Genomic DNA, 20,051 nt, shown 5'->3' with positions numbered 1-20,051 from the left:
CTTTTGGATTTTCTTGTTCCAAACTCAGAAAAGCAGAATTTCTGAAAATCTTGTGAAAATCCTGAAATCACAATAGATAGTCTTTCATATGATGAAGATTATAATGAAACATTCTTTTAAAACAATAAAATCCTTTAAGTTTACTCAGGCAAAGTGGAAAGCAAGGTATTCAAAGAGCAAACAAACAAAAAACAAAAAAAAAAACAAAGTAAGTAATGCTTTGTTAAGAATTACTTTGTAATAATAAAAGCAACAAAACAAATAGTTTTCTTATCATGTCTGCAGAAAGCCAGCAATCCTGTTTGAGGTAACTCAATCCCTCTTTGGTAAGGAGGGGCTGGTGAAACATCAGTGGGGCTATGTGTAGGTTATTTAAGGCATCTATTAGATAAAGTTACTTGGTTTCATTCTGAGTTGGACTCAATATTCTCAAAAGTACCTGGGCTGGGAGGTTAGTTATATGAAACCTCTGTATTATCGTACCTTTTCTCTCCTGATCTGAATTCAACTTACTATCACTGATACTAATTTTTATCTTTTGACAGGTTATTGGGCAATGTTTAAGAATTATGAAGCGAAGCAACAAAGATAACGGATAATGTCCTTGCAACAATCTTCTCTTCCTGTCATGAGAATGTAAGCAAGTCAGTTGGCTTATAAATAACTTTTGAATATCAGATTGGGCTGATGTCAAATAATAATATTAAAGTTGTCATCACTGTATAAAAAGTACCTGGATTTAACAAATATTTATATGTTGCCATTTAATCATGTGTCTTATCTATTATGCTGTAGGTAAAAGTACAGACACTCTCAAGTAAATCTTCACTCTTCTGCCCACTGTGACACATCCATATGTGATCTTGGCAACAATATAGGAGAAAAGCTACTGACGTCTTTCAAAATGTACTTTTTACTTTCCAATGTAACTCCAATGTTAGAACACTATTATGTAGCATTTATATAATCAAGAAATTGTGTGCGTTTTTTTTAAAAAGTCTAAAAGATTTAAAGTAACTTACACTAAATTTTTCAACTTCGAAAAAAATTGAAAAATGCCAAAGACTAGCACTCAGCACCTTACTCCTATAACAGATTAATCCAAAAGTTCAGGATGTGTATATGTGCCAGAAGTAAAGCAATATACTTGTTAAGTGATCTTCTCATATCTTTTCACAAACTGATATAAAACCCCTTTTTCTAGCTATAAAGGTTTTCAGAATATACTGTGAATATATAGATCTTCATATCTAAAGATACAAGTACAGGTAGCCCTCGACTTACGACCACAATAGACCCCAACATTTCTGTTGCTAGCTGAAACATTTGTTAAGTGAATTTTGTCCCATTTTACAACTCTACTTGCCACAATTGTTAAGTGAATCACTGCAGTTATTAAGTTAATAACACGGTTTTTAAGTGAATCTGGCTTTCCCATTGATTTTACTTGTCAGAAGGTTGCAAAAGTTGATCACATGACCCCGGGACACTGCAACTGTCATAAATACATGCCAGTTGCCAAGCATCTGAATTTTGATCATGTGACCATGGGGATGCTACAATGGTTATAAGTGTGAAAAATGGTCATAAGTCACTTTTTTCAGTGCTGTTGTAACTTTGACCCATCACTAAATGAACTGTTGTAAGTTGAGAACTACCTGTAGTACAGTTGCAGATAAGGAGAAGCTATGATTATTTTTTAAAAAATAAATGTTTACATTTTACATAATGTTTATTGGACAAAACATCATTTGTAAAATAAAGATGTTTAAGGTATCAGAGATCAAATTCAAAGTATCATTTTCTCTGATAAGCAGCAAAAATGAAAATTATTTCATTTTAATTTTTTAAAATAATTTATGTTCAAATATTAAAATATAAGGAGAAATCTAAAATTGTTTCCAAACTAATAATTTGCTAAATACTTATTTCTCATTGTTCACTACTTAATCTGCCAGAATTCAAGGTTATTTGTTGTATTTCACCTATGTTCCATTACCAAACAATTTTAACAGTTTTAGATTGTAAATGTTTGTCTGAAGTTTGCTGAGATTATAATGCTGATGCTGTTCATCAGCATCTACAGTACTAACAGTTTTTAATTATCCTTATTTACGGTACATTACAGTCATGGAAGCAGTCTTAAGAATGGATACTTCCTTAAGTATTAAAATATTTAAATTGTTAATATTAAACTAATTTTGTAAATCACTGGCAGATAATTAGAAGAATGCTTTATGTTGTTCTGCACATTGCATTAAAAAGAAAGACTGAGGTGTATTCAAGACAGACATCATGCTCTTTTGAAGAGTCCATGGAAAGTAACTGGGATATTTATGTCCACTTGTGCCCTGGCAACCTCACTCATATTCTTCGCATTCAAGATCAAAAGGTAGGCAGGCTTTGGTCCACAGCCAGGACTGATGACTATGCTCAGGATAATACCTGTATCAAAATAAATGCAAATTACGTAAACAAAGAAGCACAAAAACTTTAGCAGAGATAGTAGGTTTGAAAATACAGTAACTCAGGACCATATTAATTTTTGCCTTATTCCCCCAGGAAATATTTAGTGGGCATAAATTAAGTTTATTTATTAAATCCTTTTCATATGTATAGAGCCAAATTTGGATAAAAGCTTTTTCTAAACTTTAATCAAAATGTCATAACGTTACCATCATCCTCTTCTATAGCTTCAGGGTGAGAAACAAAGATTGGTTCAGAGGGATATGCATCTGGTTCTTGCCATACCCATGTCTCTCTAGTTTTAACATTCATTTTGCAAAGCTGAAAAAAGATAAAGATTTTTATTTTTAAAAAATGCATTTTTCTAAAAAGGCTGGTAAAGCAGTCAAAGGCATCACTATTAGGATGTGTAAAACCTTCTGACTCCTAAACCTTCCAATCTTAAAATGGCAATTTTGAGTGTTTTGAAGCGCTCCGTGGCAATGGACCTAGGTATTTGCAAGACCGCCTCCTACCAAACACCTCCCTTCGACCAGTCCGCTCCCACAGAGAGGGCCTCCTTAGGGTGCCGTCGGCCGGACAATGCCGGCTGGCGACCCCCAGGGGGAGAGCCTTCTCTGTGGCAGCTCCTGCCCTCTGGAATGACCTACCCCCCGACCTATGTACAGTTGCGGACCTGCGCCTTTTTCGCCGAGCCCTGAAGGCCCATCTATTCCGTGCGGCCGGCCTGGCGTAGTTTGATTATGTTTTAGTGGGGGTTTTGTATGAGGTACTTTTAGAGCAGGCCTGTTATTTAATTTGATTTTAGAACAGAAACTTGTGTATATTTATCGTGGTTTTTATTATCGCCTGTTCACCGCCCTGAGTCCCGTAAGGGAGATAGGGCGGTATATAAATTCAATAAATAATAATAATAATAAATAATCAGTTCATTATTTTCCATTTTTGTCGATGGAAATAATGTCAAAGAAACAGTGGCAGATAATATGGGTCTATGACAAGTTGCCACAGCCAACTCACTGCGGCCAACTCGGCATGGCCAACTCCCCATAGCCAACTCGCCACAGCCAACTCGCTGCTGGACAATTCACCATGACCAACTCACCGTAGGACAACTTGTTGCAAGACAAACATTACACTAATATCAAAGAAAGGATGAAAAAGAATCATTAAAGAAAGGATGCAAAAGGAAGGACAGAATGAAATATGAATGGTAAAAATTAAAATAATTTTTAATTTATTTTAAATAATTAAATACAATTGTTAAATTGTCCCGCAGTGAGTTGTCCCACAGCGAGGTGGCCATAGCGAGTTGTCCCACAACGAGTTGGCTGTGGCAAGTTGGCTTTGGCGAGTTGGCCGCAGTGAGTTGGCTTTGGCAAGTTGTCCCATTCCTGGCAGATAATATTTATTGCATTGAGATATCCCAGGTGGATTGTCCTGCGGCAAGTCATTCTGTGGTGAGTTGTCTTGTGGCAAGTTGGCCATGGCGAGTTGGTTATGGCAAGATGGCCATCTACAGTGAGATGGCCATGGCAAGATGACCATGACAAGTTGGTCGCGGCAAGTTGTCCCATTCTATCAGTACACATATGGGTAGTCCTCGACTTACAACCACAATTGAGCCCAATTTTTTTGTTGCTAATCAAGACAGTTGATTTTGTCCCAATTTTGTCCCATTTTACAACCTTTCTTGCCACAGTTGTTAAGTGAATCACTGCAGTTGTTAAGCTAGTAACATGGTTGTTAAGTGAATCCGACTTTCCCATTGGCTTTGCTTATCAGAGGGTCACAAAAGTTGATCACATGGTCTCGGGACACTGCAACAATCATAAATATATGCCAGTTGCCCAGTGTGCAAATTTTGATCACGTGACCACAGGGATGCTGCCATAATCATGCAAAAAATGGTCACTTTTTTCAGTGCCATTGTAATTTCAAATGATCACTAAATGAATGGTTGTAAATTGAGGACTCCTGTATATTGTTGTACTTTACATTTGTACTGATAATCCTGCTAAGGTTGGTTGATTAAGCTTTGGTCTGCTCTGCATTCTGTTGTGTCTTGCTGCTATAGTGCATTTAAATAAACTGCATTTAAAAATGTGAAGATTAAAACTTAACTCTTTTGGTTAAGAGTTTATTTGGATCACCCTGATCTAGAGATATTCCATCTTTAGTTCTGAATGGGATTGTTCTATGCCCTATGGGGCTGGTGCTTCACTTAGGGATCTTCTGGATTCACAGTTCCTGCTTGAGGAGATGGCATCCGGGGCCATGTTGACCTTTGCACAGATTCATTAAATGCACCAGTTGTGCCCATATCTGGACTGAAAGGCTCTTAAGACAGTTGCTTGTGCTTTGTTTATATTATGTTTGCATTGTTGCAATGCACTATACCTGGGGCTGCCCTTGAAGACCACCCGGAAGCTGCAGATGATGCCTTGATATGCCCATGTGATACTTCAGGCTCTGGTGTGCCCATGTAATTACTTCAGGCTCTTAGTACGCCCATTTTATTACTTCAAGTAATATAGGCTCTGCTGCTTACCAGCAGGCTTCCAAGTCCAATTCATGATGTGTCATCTATAAAGTCCTTCATGGGATAGCACCTGTTTACTTGGGGGACCATCTGTGATGCATAATTGCTACTCATCTTATACAGTCTGGCAGAATTGTCAAGTTCTGGGTCCCATCAATGAAGTAATGCCACCTTTTCTGTTGCAGTGTCTGCCCACTGCAATAGCTTTCTTCCGTTATTCTTATGAACCCCAGCCTGACCATATTTAGACGAGCCCCTCAGACTGGCTCTTTTCCCAGGCTTTGGCCTAGAGAGAACAGCCAGTCCTTTGTGGCTTGTCTGATCTGAAATGATGGTCAACTTCTTCAGACAATATTTTTGTGTGTAAAGCAAAGTATTATTTTATTTAAAATTTAAAATTTAAATTTTGTATATTGTATGTCACTCTGAGCCACAAGGACTTGGGCAGCTTATGAATTGAATAAAATAAGATATTGGATGGAACCACAATATAATCAAGTGATAGGGAGATGTCACTTTGATTTGATCATCCTATACTGAAAGTGAAAATTCAGCCTTACAAGAGGCTCATAATCTTTTGTAGAACAGCATAACAATATATATATTATTTTAGTGCCTAAAAAGAATACATTTTGTATTTTGTTCAAATATAGGTCAAATTTGTCCCAGAACAGCTAAGTTAGAATGGGCTACATTTTAAAAGGCTATTTGGTTTTGTCCAGCATGCTCAAAAATGAATCTTAATGTAAGTCTCAGAAGGCATAAAATCTTTTTTTATCGAAGTACAGTGAGGGAAAAAATTATTTGATCCCCTGCTGATTTTGTACATTTGCCCATTGACAAAGAAATAATTAGTCTATAATTGTAATGGTAGGTTTGTTTTAACAGTGAAAGACAGAATAACAACAAAAAAATCCAGAAAAACGCATTTCAAAAAAAGTTATAAATTGATTTGCATTTTAATGAGTGAAATAAGTATTTGATCCCCTATCAATTAGAAAGATTTCTGGCTCCAAGGTGTCTTATATACAGGTAACGAGCTGAGATTAGGAGCACTTTCTTAAAGGGAGTGGTCCTAATCTCAGCTCATTACCTGTATAAAAGACACCTGTCCACAGAAGCAATCAATCAGATTCAAAATTCTCCACCATGGCCAAAACCAAAGAACTGTCTAAGGATGTCAGGGACAAGATTGTAGATCTACACATGGCTGGAATGGGCTACAAGACTATCGCCAAGCAGCTTGGTGAGAAGGTGACAACAGTTGGTGCAATTATTTGCAAATGTAAATAACTGTCAATTTCCCTTGGTCTGGGGCTCCATGCAAGATCTTGCCTCGTGGAGTTTCAATGATCATGAGAACGATGAGGAATCAGCCCAGAACTACATGGGAGGATCTTGTCAATGATCTCAAGGCAGCTGGGACCATAGTTACCAAGAAAACAATTAGTAACACTACTCCCCGAAGGACTGAAATCTTGCAGCACCTGCAAGGTCCCCCTGCTCAAGAAAGCACATGTACAGGCCCGTCTGAAGTTTGCCAATGAACATCTGAATGATTCAGAGGAGAACTGAGTGAAAGTGTTGTGGTCAGCTGAGACCAAAATAAAGCTCTTTGGCATCAACTCAACTCGGCATGTTTGGAGGAGGAAGAATGATGCCTGTGACCCCAAGAACACTATCCCCACTGTCAAACATGGAGGTGGAAAATCATGCTTTGGTGGTGTTTTTCTGCTAAGGAGACAGGACAACTTCACTGCATCAAAGGGACGATGGACAGGGCCATGTACTGTCAAATCTTGAGTGAGAACTTCCTTTTCTCAGCCAGGGCATTGAAAATGGGCCGTGGATGGGTATTCCAGCATGGCAATGACCCAAAACATGTGGCCAAGGAAACAAAGGAGTGGCTCAAGAAGAAGCACATTAAGGTCTTGGAGTGGTCTAGCCAGTCTTCAGACCTTAATCCCATAGAAAATCTGTGGAGGGAGCTGAAGGTTTGAGCTGCCAGACATCAGTCTCAAAACCTTAATGACTTGGGGAGAATCTGCAAAGAGGACTGGGACAAAATCCCTCCTGAAATGTGTGCAAACCTGGTGGCCAACTACAAGAAATATCTGACCTCTGTGATTGCCAACAAGGGTTTTGCCACCAATTACTAAGTCATATTTTGCAAAGAGGTCAAATACTTACTTCATTCATTAAAATGCAAATCAATTTATAACTTTTTTGAAATGCGTTTTTCTGGATTTCTTTGTTATTCTGCCTCTCACTGTTAAAATAAACCTACCATTAAAATTATAGACTGATCATTTCTTTGTCAGTGGGCAAACGTACAAAATCAGCAGGAGATCAAATATTTTTTCCCCTCACTGTATGAAACATTTGCATCTGTTCATTTGGGCAAATACATTGTATTTTCTTTATAGTTTGAGCACAGGAGCAGGCTGAGCTAGGATGAGCAATGCTGTGATCTGTTTGAATGGAAATCTATTAAGAGCAAAGCTTTATGAGAAACTTAACCCCTTTGCATTGTGGTAGCTGTGACTGCTGTCGGTATACTGTGACCTGGAAGAAAAGTTTGTTGTATAGTTCTATCTATGGATTTCATACTTGGTATGTTTTTCCCTATAATAAATATTGGCATCCAGAGTTGGCTTTTCAAACTATATATGACTCCCTTAGCACCCTAGAGAAAATGGAGCATTCCCGATCTCCAACAATGATATTTTTTTTGTGTTAAATTAGAAATTTGAATTTTGAATTTGAATTTGAATTTTATTATATTTATACCCCGCCCTTCTCCCGGAGGACTCAGGGCGGCTTACAGCCAGTTTAAAAACAACTAATACAATACAATACAAAATTTAAGAAAATGATTAAAAATAAATATTTAAATAGGCCGCTTCTACTAAAATTTAGTTAAAACCAATTTAAAATACCCCTAGNGACAGGACAACTTCACTGCATCAAAGGGACGATGGACAGGGCCATGTACTGTCAAATCTTGAGTGAGAACTTCCTTTTCTCAGCCAGGGCATTGAAAATGGGCCGTGGATGGGTATTCCAGCATGGCAATGACCCAAAACATGTGGCCAAGGAAACAAAGGAGTGGCTCAAGAAGAAGCACATTAAGGTCTTGGAGTGGCCTAGCCAGTCTTCAGACCTTAATCCCATAGAAAATCTGTGGAGGGAGCTGAAGGTTTGAGCTGCCAGACATCAGTCTCAAAATCTTAATGACTTGGGGAGAATCTGCAAAGAGGACTGGGACAAAATCCCTCCTGAAATGTGTGCAAACCTGGTGGCCAACTACAAGAAACATCTGACCTCTGTGATTGCCAACAAGGGTTTTGCCACCAATTACTAAGTCATATTTTGCAAAGAGGTCAAATACTTACTTCATTCATTAAAATGCAAATCAATTTATAACTTTTTTGAAATGCGTTTTTCTGGATTTCTTTGTTATTCTGCCTCTCACTATTAAAATAAACCTACCATTAAAATTATAGACTGATCATTTCTTTGTCAGTGGGCAAACGTACAAAATCAGCAGGAGATCAAATATTTTTTCCCCTCACTGTATGAAACATTTGCATCTGTTCATTTGGGCAAATACATTGTATTTTCTTTATAGTTTGAGCACAGGAGCAGGCTGAGCTAGGATGAGCAATGCTGTGATCTGTTTGAATGGAAATCTATTAAGAGCAAAGCTTTATGAGAAACTTAACCCCTTTGCATTGTGGTAGCTGTGACTGCTGTCGGTATACTGTGACCTGGAAGAAAAGTTTGTTGTATAGTTCTATCTATGGATTTCATACTTGGTATGTTTTTCCCTGTAATAAATATTGGCATCCAGAGTTGGCTTTTCAAACTATATATGACTCCCTTAGCACCCTAGAGAAAATGGAGCATTCCCGATCTCCAACAATGATATTTTTTTTGTGTTAAATTAGAAATAGACTTAAAAGTAAATGCAGTAATAACCTGAATAGCAAAAAAAACACAACAATCTAAGATGATGCACTTAATTTTGCTATCTTGTATATTCCTATGAGCCACATAAAAGAATTTGGATTTGGACTTTTCTTTGCCTTTTTGTAAAAACAAATCTAGTATATTAATATGTAATACTTACTCTGTCTGGAACAAAATGATTCAGTCCAAGACCGTATGCATATGTATAAGGTTTCCCGGCATATTTTGCATAGTTTATTTGTGGAAATTCAAAAGCTACAAAGCAAAACAAACACTTTTAATTGGCTTCTTGTATTTGTTAGGATTGTCTTTTTTGCTTTTTGCTGAACTTAGTCTTACCTTGTCGTGGCCCTGAAAAAATAACTTCTGGATCCAGCCAGATGGTATCATCACTGTGCAGAATTGCTGTGGCTGTTGTATTAGGTAATGTGATTAGATTTTTTCCTGTATCAGCCTAGAACATCCCCCACAAAAAGAAAGTAAGAAGAAACATGCACTCTATACTGTACCCCATTTTTCAACATTCCACCTATTCTTCCAACAATATAAGTAAAAGACCCGATCTCAAAATCTTTTTTTTTTTTAAGTCTTGGTTTTAGGAGGGGAAACTGAAATGCTAATTCAATAGTGTTCTCCCAAAACATCTCCCCCCCCCGTATGTAAATGCCTCTTGTCCTTTGGGAAAATACAAAATATTGCACTTGAAAATAATATTGCAAAGAGCATCTGAACATTATCTCACCTCCAGCCAGCCCAATGTACATTGCATTCTTTACAAAGTCCTTGCTAGCGGATATCTGTACACATTACATGTGCAAAATATTGGTTTTCATTCAGATATATAATATTTAATTCTTACCTTCTCAATATTTAAGGGAAGGACATACCGTCGAACTTCAGGTTGAGGAGCTTTTTGTGCATTTTTCTTCACTTCTTCCCAGTTTTCTCGTAAATTGGCTAAGTATAAGTAATTGTAAACAAATTCATATCTATAGAGGAATAAAAGGCATCAGCTTCTCAATGAACAGGTCATGGGATCTAACCTAACAGTTACCTATTTGACTATGACAGAATAATAATTTCTGGGTCACTGAAATGCATGTGCCAAAAAATGATCGCTGTATGTAAATTTATATTTTTCCAGTTAATGGCATCCAAATCAAGTACAGATATAAACAAAGCAGAGAGCCAGTTTGGTCTAATAGTTAAGGCACCAGGCTAAAAAGTGGAAGACTGTGAGTTCAAGTCCCACCTTAGCCATGAAAGCCAGCTGGGTGAGTTTGGGCGACTCACTCTCTCTCAGCCGAATCGCCTCACAGGATTGTTCTTGTGGGGTATTTCCCCCACAAGGGGAAAGTGTGCTGGATATGTTTGTCTCCTTGAGTTATTTGTAAAAATAAGGGTGGCATATAAGTAAATAAAACAAAAAAAGTAACCACAAGAAAATAAAACAATTAGTACTAGCCAAATCGGAGACCTTTTCAATATCCTGAGGTATCTCACATATATTTCTTAAATTCTTTGTCATCACAGCATTATTCTGTGTATGCTGACACACAGCCTACTTTGTTTCTTACCCTTAAAAAGATAAACTGACCTTTAGCAAATGTCACTGGTACTATTAAGAATAAATTTTAGCTTCTATTCAGTCAGACTTCCTTGCTATATTTGACAAAGGCAGACTGACAATAGTCCTGTATTTGCGTGCTTCCTTTGTTTTTTCCTCTATTTTTAATGTGTGCCACTAAATTAATTACCTCTTGACTTTATTGTGTTATTGTTTACTCATTTGAACAGAATAATAAACTAATGTGATAATCCCTGAAAGCTATCTGTTTTGCTGCAAATACATGAAGAAAGGATAATTGAAAACAAATGAGCATATAGAATTCATTCAAAAACCAGTCTTCTGAACTAACATTCTTGAAATATATCCTCAGCCTTTGCTAGACGATTATGGCACCTGGACTCCAGTAACTTGGCTCTGAAGATTGCTTTAAATTATAGTTGTATGGTTTTCTGTATACATAGATTTTTCAGTACCTACCCTTTCCATGTACACAAATCCACAACAAGAAATCCATTATCCTCATAAGTATTAATATGATGGAACAGATTAAAAGGTGAAGTTCTGTATTTGATGTTGAGGTACTCCCCTTTTTTCTTGTCAGCAACATGCATCCATACCTTTAAAAATTAATATTAAACCTTGTTAAATAATAACACTATATTCTTCTTATGTCATTGTGCATATGTGTATATGTACGTATGCGTGCATGTGCAACTGTGTGTGTTTGTGTACACACACACACAAAGACAGACAGACAAACAGCATGACAAAGGGACTAATTAATTCAAAAATACTTACCCCCATCTTTTCATTTGACTCAAAACAGTCCATGTAGTTGGCTCCCCAAAGACTCCAGGAAGAAAGAAACTTGAACAAATTAATTTTCACTGGAGTTTCTACAAACACGATGTAGTTTGGAGTTAGTCCAAAACTGTTAGGAAAGACGATGATTGTATATGAGATGGCATAACATTTTGCATACGTACATGAGATTCAAAATTTAGCTATACATTTTTCAATTTATATGCCAATAGTTTCTTCTTTGCTACTTGTTAGGCTAAATGTATCAATGTCAAATTTGAGTTCAATAAACACTGATACATATGACAAGAATGCTTGGCTAGAAATAGCTATCTTTAAATCTGGATTTTTTTATCATAAAGTCTGCATGGGTTGTGTGTCTGTGTAGCTGGGTAATGTCCTGTCAGTGCTGGAGGGGTCTTCACTTACCTCAAAGGAGCAAGTTCATAGCTGGGGGAGAGGGGCAGAACCTAGATTCATCATTGTCACTAGAAGTCCAGGTAGCTTCAGTGATGGAGACTGTCTTTCATCAGTTTCAGCTGATTTAAAAACTGAAACTTACTTGGAAAAATAGAGCTGTGCAGCCATTACCCATGCTCTGGTAATTTCCAGGTTGGATTATTACAAAAAATTGTACATGGGGCTGTCTTTGAAAATGGTCCGCAAACTTCCATTGGTTCAGATAGTGCAGCTAGACAGATCAATAGAACTGGCCAATTCAGTTATTTTAGGCCAGTACTTTACCATATACAATGACTGCTGGTTCATTTCTGGGTCAAATTCAAAGTGTTGGCTTTGAACTTTGAAGCCTTAAACCAGTGGCCTCCAACCTTTTGGGCACCAGGGACTGGTTCTGTAGAGAGAGGTTTTTCTGTGGACTGGAAGGGGCGTGGTTTCTTGTGCTGCCTGCATCCCGTGGATGCGGCTTTGCTTGTTTGCATGGCCTGGTTTCTGACATGCCAGGGACCGGTTCCGGTCCACGGACCAGGGGGGTTGGGGACCCCTGCCTTAAACAACTTAGGATCAGGTTACCTGAAGGAGCATCTTCTCCCTCATGCGCTTTCCTGGATTTTAAGCTCATCTCATGAAGTCCTTCTCCATGCTGCCCTCATGTCGGTGCCAGGTACAGACCTTTCTATTTTCCCAGGGTATTTATATGGTGTTTTGACTTTATTTTGTATTTTAAAATTGTGTTTTAATGCATATTGTTTTGTTTTGTCTTGCTCCTACCCAGTTTGTGTGGAGTATTTTATTTGTATTTGATTTGATTATACGTTTTAACTTAAATTGTATTTTTTAGGGTATTTATTGTAAATCCCCCCCCCCCAGACAGCTTTGTCTATTAAGTGGTTTTAAAATGTAAATAAATACAATGATAAATAAAAGAAACAAACATTTTATAAAGCTACGCCAAAGGTATTTAAATAAATCTTTTTGAGGAGATGCCTTTTACCTGTGCACATACGATGGCTTGAATCTTTCACTACAGGGAAACTGAACCACCACTTCGCATTTTGTCATTGGATCTTTCTTATCTGAGAGAGAAAAAGGAGGTGGCAATATAAGGATCAATTCATTTACCTGTGTTTAGTTGTATAGACTAATTAATGAAAAATCATACAAAAAAAAAGAGAAAAGAAAACAGACGATTCTCGTGAATAAACAAGCATTCAGAATTCAGATACAAGTCTTGGTTCTTTAAACATTTAAGAAAAGGCTCACTGATATTTTTTTCCAGAAGTAGAAATCTTCTGTAGTTTTAGCTATAAAAAACTACATCGCATTGGTTTCATCTGCATTGGAAGGGAGAAACTTTCTGATTTTAGCAGCTGCTATTTGAAAGCGAACAGACCTGCTTGAAGGGGAGGTATCCTTACGATATTATAGGCAAAAGACAAATTCTTTCCAAAGCAGTTGCCAATATTATAAACTGTTCCATCATTTTCAATGTGGGGGTGTGCTGTGACCCCATTGACTGAAATATATTTGCTGATATCCACCTGAAAAACATAATAGAAAGGTAAGGGAAATCCATACGTTTGTCACCAACAAAATGCATTCATTATAAGCACATTACGTTGTGTTGAAGGATGTATTTTATGATTTTAAATAAAATAGACATACTAATTTGCTTATCCTTCAAAATCAGTATTTTGTGATTTTTAAATAAAGCACATACAGTAGATCGATTAATTTGGTGGGAGTAGAAAACAGTTAATCCTAGAAGGCAGCTTAACTTTTTTTGTTCTTGTTACAAATCTGAGCTCTTGTGGAGCTCAGAAATATCTGTAAATACTTTATGGAATAGCAGTGGAAATGAGTTTCTGAACAACTACAGGTGCAGTTTCATGAATTTAGAGAAGACTATAATTCTCTAGCTCAGAACTATTTTCTTTCAGAATGTAAACAAATAAGATTCACAGAACACACAATGTATTATAATAACAGGATTGGAAGGGACTTTAGAGGTCTTCTAGTCCAACCCCCTTGCCCATGGCAGGAGATCCTATACTATTCCAGACTTTCTTTGGGTTTGATGGGATAGATACACATGATCATTGGAATAACAATTATAAACCTGATTAACCAGTTGAATAATTTTGATTATTACAGGGAGGAAATTTCATTCATCTGCATCCAGCAGATAGCATTCAGTTAAAATAGATATATATCCCTCTCACTTACTGACTACAAATGGGGCCTACAATTCCATTGCCTAACTATGGTCACCAAGGGGAAAAAAACACATAACTGCTCTGGAATTATGACAGCACTTCTGCTTCCATTGTTAAGCAAATCACATTGATTGTTAAGTTACAAAATCTTATGTGGGCCTAGTTCTAATTCTAAATAGTCATTGATCTTATTTTTATTTTTAAAAGTGCTTTCTGATAATTTCTTGCAGTAAATGAGAATTGAATGAGATTTTAATTAGCAGGCAAAATATATAGCTCTGTAGAAGACTGTATTTCAATAAAATGCTCTATAAATACTTCTTCAATTACTGTCCCCATTTTAGATATTCTGTAAGCAATATATTACGTGTGCCATCAATACTCATTTCCAGTTTTCACTTGTGCTGTCTTTAATCTATTAAAAAGACCTTTTCAATCGTTTCCAGATTTTCTGTGTTGATTTTTGTTAGGAAGTTTGTCTCAGTACAGGCATAAAAATCTTCTCCCACAGGATACACATTCACCAGGGCATTGTCAGTGATCTCCACACCTTGGAAGTATGAAAAAAATCTGCCAGACACAACCACAAAGAAAGTAGATTATTTCTAGATTGCTGCATAATACAAAAATATGTTTTAAACTTTCCATAATTATACCTTTACTTTTTTCACCTGGAAAATATATTTTTGCATGGATCTGGGTATGCATATGTTCCAAATTCTGTGATTACTATTCTCTTTTCAGTCATTGCTCTTACATAGGCATCAGTCCGAATAAACCTATGAAGAAATAAGGCAAGATTATGTATTATGCTGCATTCTACCTACATCTTACCGGCTCATTTCTCATTTCTATTAATATGTTCCAGAGCCATGTTTGGGATGAAAAAAAAATCCCAGGTTCATAAATGAGGCTAGTAACACACTCCATCCAACATCTAATAATATGTGGATGACACACAATTCTTTTATTCCCTCCCAATAACCTTGGAGGAAGTGTTGCACTGTTCTAGGAAGGATTTATGCAATTGATGAAGGCAAACAAATGGAGACTTAATCTGGATGAAAATACTGGATTCATTCAGGAGACAATAACTGCCCTACTTTCTTTGGACTGAATATGGGAATACTTGCAGTAGAGAAGTCCCACTGACTTCTGCATGAGCCATGTTTTCCTCTTGCAGGTATTCATATTGAAAGAGCAAATGCTGCAAGGAAGCAAACATGCAGAGTTCTGCAAGGAAATACTGGTTTAAATATTGTCTGAACATAGATACTCTGAAAGGAAACATTGATTCGGATAAAGATATACAAACAGATTGAATGAGCAGGAATTGTTTTTGAACAATCAAATATATCACTTGATGGTCTCCTTCCTACCTCCTCCCCCCCCCCCAGTTAATATATTGGGAACAGATATCATTGGTCATCAAGAATTTCCCAGCTGAGTCTTTATCTGGAGAAAATAGTCATGTTACGGTCACAAGCAAACTAAATTTCTATAATGCTGTTTCAAAAGATCGCTTAGAGGTTTTAACTAATGCAGATTTTGTATTGGAAGAATGCAGGTCTATAGGGAGCTGAAAAATTGAGATGGGGAAAGTATAAAAGCAGGTTAAAGTTTTATTCTTAAAAGCAACTCTAAAAGACAGAGAAAAATTAGGGGGAGTTGAATTTCCACTGGCCTCCCCCCTAGATATAGATCTGGTAGCATAGAAGTATTAAATAGTAGAATATGCAATGCTAATTCAGTACCAGTTGTACTGTGCCAATTTAGAGTTTATGTCATAATCTGTAATCCCTTGGAAGCTTGAGGTCTTATTTAAAAGAATTGTTCCTACTCTTGTTCCCCCAATAGAATGTATCAGGGTGGGAGAAATAAAGTCTATATAGAGGTAGTCCTTGACTTACAACTCCAATCGAGCCGAAAATTTATGTTGATAAACGAGACATTTGTTAAGTGAGTTTTCCCCATTTTACAACCCTTCTTGCCACAGTTGTTAAGTAAATCACTGCAGTTGTTAATTTAGTAACACGGTTGTTAAATGAATCTGGCTTCCCCATTGACTTTGCTTGTCAGAAGGTTGCAAAAGGTGATCTCATGACCCCCGGGACATTGCAATTGTCATAAATACATGCCAGTTGCCAAGCATCTGGACTGCAGGATGGAGAAAGCAGGCAGGAAGCATAACTTACCTCCTGTAATAAGTGACATGGCCTTCCTTGAAGTCAAACTTGTGAAGAAGTGCTTGGCCATCAAACAAATGATAAAACGGTTCTGATCCAACTTCAAATAAACCAGGCCCACATCTGAGCAGACTGCCTTTCAGCCAAACTGGAATCTTACCTGTTGAAAACAGAGCAAAAAATGTTTGCTAAAAAGTTGAAAAGTGAAGGTTCTCTTGAGTTTTCACTCTCTGAACTAAATATACCTATTATATATATTGCTACAGGCTTGAGGCTCCTGAGTTGTGCTGGCTTTTCATTCTTAGTCAAATAGCAAAGCTGTACAGCACTGAATTTCCAGCATCTCTCAGCATTGGTCATGGTAGCTGGAAATGCAGGATTGACCACCTCTGGGATTGCAAGGCTGGCTATTGGCCTGGCCTCCATTCTATATTTTTTTGAAACATATTTTAGACCAGAGGTCCCCAATCCCCGGTCTGTGGACTGGCACCAGGCTGCGGCATGCCATAAACCAAACTGTGCAAACAAGCGAAGCCCCATCTGCAGGATGCAGGCAGCACACGAAATCACGCCCCCTCCGGTCCACAAAAAAATCTCTCTCCTTGGAACTGGTCCCTGGTGCCCCAAAGGTTGGGGGGCCACACTGTTTTAAACAGTGGATAGCTGTTTATAGTAAGAATAGAAGGTTACAGCAGGTTTGAGATGGGTATAAACTATTCTTAAAGCACAGTTAGGTGTTTTCTTGGAACTGGGTATTAGCTGGCTTGTGGGAGATTGTTATGTTGCTTTGAGTATTACTGGCATTCAGACAGGACCACTGTACTATGCTCTGCATGGAGCTGCTTTTATAGTATCAGAGAATGAGAAGGGACAAATTAGGCCGCAAATCCTACCTAATACATGAGATTTAATTTAAGTACTGCCAACAGATTGCTGCTCAGCCCTTGGTTGCATACAACCAATGAAGGGAAGACCAGACCAAGAAAACGTTTGGGCAATCTTACACAGATTATACAGGTAGTTCTTGACTTACAACCATTCATTTAGTGACTGTTTGAAGTTACAACAGCCCTGAAAAAAGTGAGTTATGACTGTTTTTCACGATTATGCCTGTTGCAGCACCCCTACAATCACATGATCAAAATTCAAGCACTTGGATTTATGACAGTTACATTGTCCTCCGGGGTCATGCGATCACCATTTGTAACCTTCCCAGCTGGTTTCCAACAAGAAAAGTCAACGGGGAAAGCCAGATTTGCTTAACAACTGCATGATTCACTTAACGGCTGCATGCCTTGCTTAACAACTGTGGCAAAAAAAGATTGTAAAGGGGGAGCAACTCAATAACTATCTTGCTTAGCAACAGAAATTCGGGGCTCAATTGTGGTCATAAGTCAAGGACTACATGCATAACTGCCAAACCATTCCTTTACTTCTAAACTTTCCCTTAAGATGTAAAAATCACTTGGGAATGAGCAGCTCATATTCTAAAATGCTTGTGTGCGTTTTCAACATTAGCAAAATCTTGCAACTATAGTCCTATTCTCAAAGGACCTGTGAGAACAGCTGGGATGTCTGAAACAAATAAGTCTCTCTTTGGCATACATCTTTTTACCATACCGTCACACTGCAAGTGTTTAGAAAAGCCCTCAACCTAAATATTCACTTATGGGTGTGTGGATATCAAGATGCATAAGTTTTGGTCTTGGATGACATAGGAAACCTGATGCCATCTGCAATTCAATGCTTTCTAACATTAGTCCTTTTTTGTTGGTACTTATTGCTTGTTAGTTTAATTATGACTGTAGCGAACTGATACACAAGGATTTCAGTTTGAATTGTTGCAGAATCTATTGTTAGAACAAAGTATAAACCAAGTTCATTTGTGGAAATAAAATCAGAAATTCAACCTTACATCTACTGTAATTAAACAAATTAGTTTTGCAAATAAAATGTAGTTTAGGTCTATCCACTTTCATCCCCTCAAATGATCCCCAGTTTAGCAGGGTTGCATTAACACATAACATAGTGTGAAACCATTGTTTTCACACCAGTCCTTATGTCCTGAATATTCTATTCAGATATCAGCAAAAGAAGAAAAAAGCATATTATAGTTTAGTGTTTTGTGCTCAACCTCATGTCATCCTGAAATTCTGGACTTCAAATCCCATCAGCCCCAACCAGCGTGGTCAGTGACCAGGTACTGTAGCAATGGCAATTCTAAACACCTAGAAAATACAAACCTATCTGCTTTTAATTATGTGAATTGGGCTTGGCTTTCTACAATAAATTCTACCTATTCATTTTAGTTATCCATATCCTGAAATGGTTTCATTTTCATGAAGGCAAAAAAAAGTTGCAGAAGCTGTAGAAAGGTGAAGATCCATCAGGGTGAGCTCAATGTATGGGGACTACATCGGCACATCCATACAGTTTTCTTGACGATTGTTCAAAAATGAGTTCCCATTTCTTTTTTCCAGGCTAGGCTGTAACACTGCACTCCTATCTATGTACTAACCAAGACTGACTGTCCTTCACTTTCAAGGCACAAACCTGTAACATGAGCAGTTATTGGTGAAGACAGTTCTTCTGCGGTCTCAAAGAGCTTCTTGTATCCACCAGCTGGATGCTCAAATCTGCAAGGTGTTAAGAAAGCCAAAGGTGATTGATTTAGCATTTTTTTAAATAGTATTCCCAATTATTGGATGAAAGAAGAGATTGGAAAGTCTTTTGTTTTAGCATAGTTGCTGTGTCTCTAATTACCTGCTGTGAAACCAAGGGATATTTTCATCAGCAGATAAAATAGTCTAACAATATAAAATTCCTTCAGCAGATGAAACTATACACTTACATGGGTCAATTATTTCTCTATTCCTGCAATATTGTATACACCTGAACCCTTCAGTAGCATTAATTTCTGCAGTCAAATCCTAAGCCTTTTTGCTACCTCCCAGAAAACCAGGTTTTCAGCTATGCTTGCCTAGTGAAGCTCTGGATATATATAATTTTGAATAGCAACAGCTCTCCATAAGTCAGACAACCAGAAAGATTAATAAATGAAACGTGATGTGTGGCTCTGCTCTTCAAAAGAGAAAAAAAATCTATTACATCTAAGAGCAATCGAAGTATGATTTTATTATTAAATGGAAGTTTAATTCAACAGACTTTTATGCAATAGATTCAACTTCAATAGTTAAAAGTACAGAAATAACTGCTTCTAAATATTCAATTTCTCACTTGTTTTCTTCCATAAAGTCCCTCGGATTCTTAGCACAATGCTTGACAACACATAAGTTGTCCCTCCTGCTTCTAGAAATAGGCTATCTAGCATCAGGATACACTTATTTGGTCAACATTAAATCTTTATTCATAGAACGTCCTAGTGGATACTTACTGACTGGACATTTTCTCCTCAGGAAAGGATAGGGATTTTCCTGAGCCAAAGACGGAGCACCGAAGTAAGAGTTTTGTGCTGGATATTTATATGAACATTGTCTTACTGATGGAAGCAATTACCTAAGGAAACTTATGAGCCAATCAGCTTGGCCCCAAGAAACAGAAGCATCTTTCAGGGCTCAAATCCTGCTGGAGATTTTGTCCTGCTGTGGCTTGAATATTTTCCAGGGACCTAAATCCCCATAGCAGAAATGGATTAGGAAGAAACAACAAGAGGAAACAAAGAAAGCTATAGTCACACAGTCTGTAACATGCTCTTCTTGGCACCAGCACTTTGCCCTATTTCCAAACTTCTAGCTTAGAGACACTGGCATACTGCTAACTCCAATTTTAAGGAAAAAAATAGTCTCCGAGTGCGCCACAGATACATTGGTTACCTTCTT

The 20,051-nt window shown here is 37.4% G+C and overlaps 1 protein-coding gene across 1 annotated transcript; it reads right to left on the bottom strand.

Annotated features, from left to right (window-relative positions):
- Nucleotides 1–2,293: 2,293 nt before the first annotated feature.
- RPE65 (retinoid isomerohydrolase RPE65) lies at nucleotides 2,294–19,617 on the bottom strand. Its single transcript, XM_015829586.1, has 14 exons — nucleotides 19,607–19,617; nucleotides 18,766–18,848; nucleotides 16,222–16,372; nucleotides 14,698–14,805; nucleotides 14,455–14,596; nucleotides 13,204–13,351; nucleotides 12,805–12,886; nucleotides 11,349–11,481; nucleotides 11,028–11,167; nucleotides 9,840–9,969; nucleotides 9,320–9,434; nucleotides 9,141–9,235; nucleotides 2,676–2,787; nucleotides 2,294–2,445 (listed from the first exon to the last, which is right to left on the bottom strand). The coding sequence occupies exons 1-14, from the start codon at nucleotides 19,615–19,617 to the stop codon at nucleotides 2,294–2,296; spliced, it is 1,602 nt and encodes a 533-aa protein (XP_015685072.1).
- Between the last annotated feature and the right edge of the window lie 434 nt (nucleotides 19,618–20,051).

Source organism: Protobothrops mucrosquamatus, unplaced genomic scaffold (assembly GCF_001527695.2).
Source record: "Protobothrops mucrosquamatus isolate PMUCROS unplaced genomic scaffold, P.Mucros_1.0 scaffold_18, whole genome shotgun sequence".
Lineage (NCBI taxonomy): Eukaryota > Metazoa > Chordata > Lepidosauria > Squamata > Viperidae > Protobothrops > Protobothrops mucrosquamatus.
Note: the sequence above shows the minus strand (reverse complement) of the source record. Positions and strands in the feature narration are given on the sequence as shown.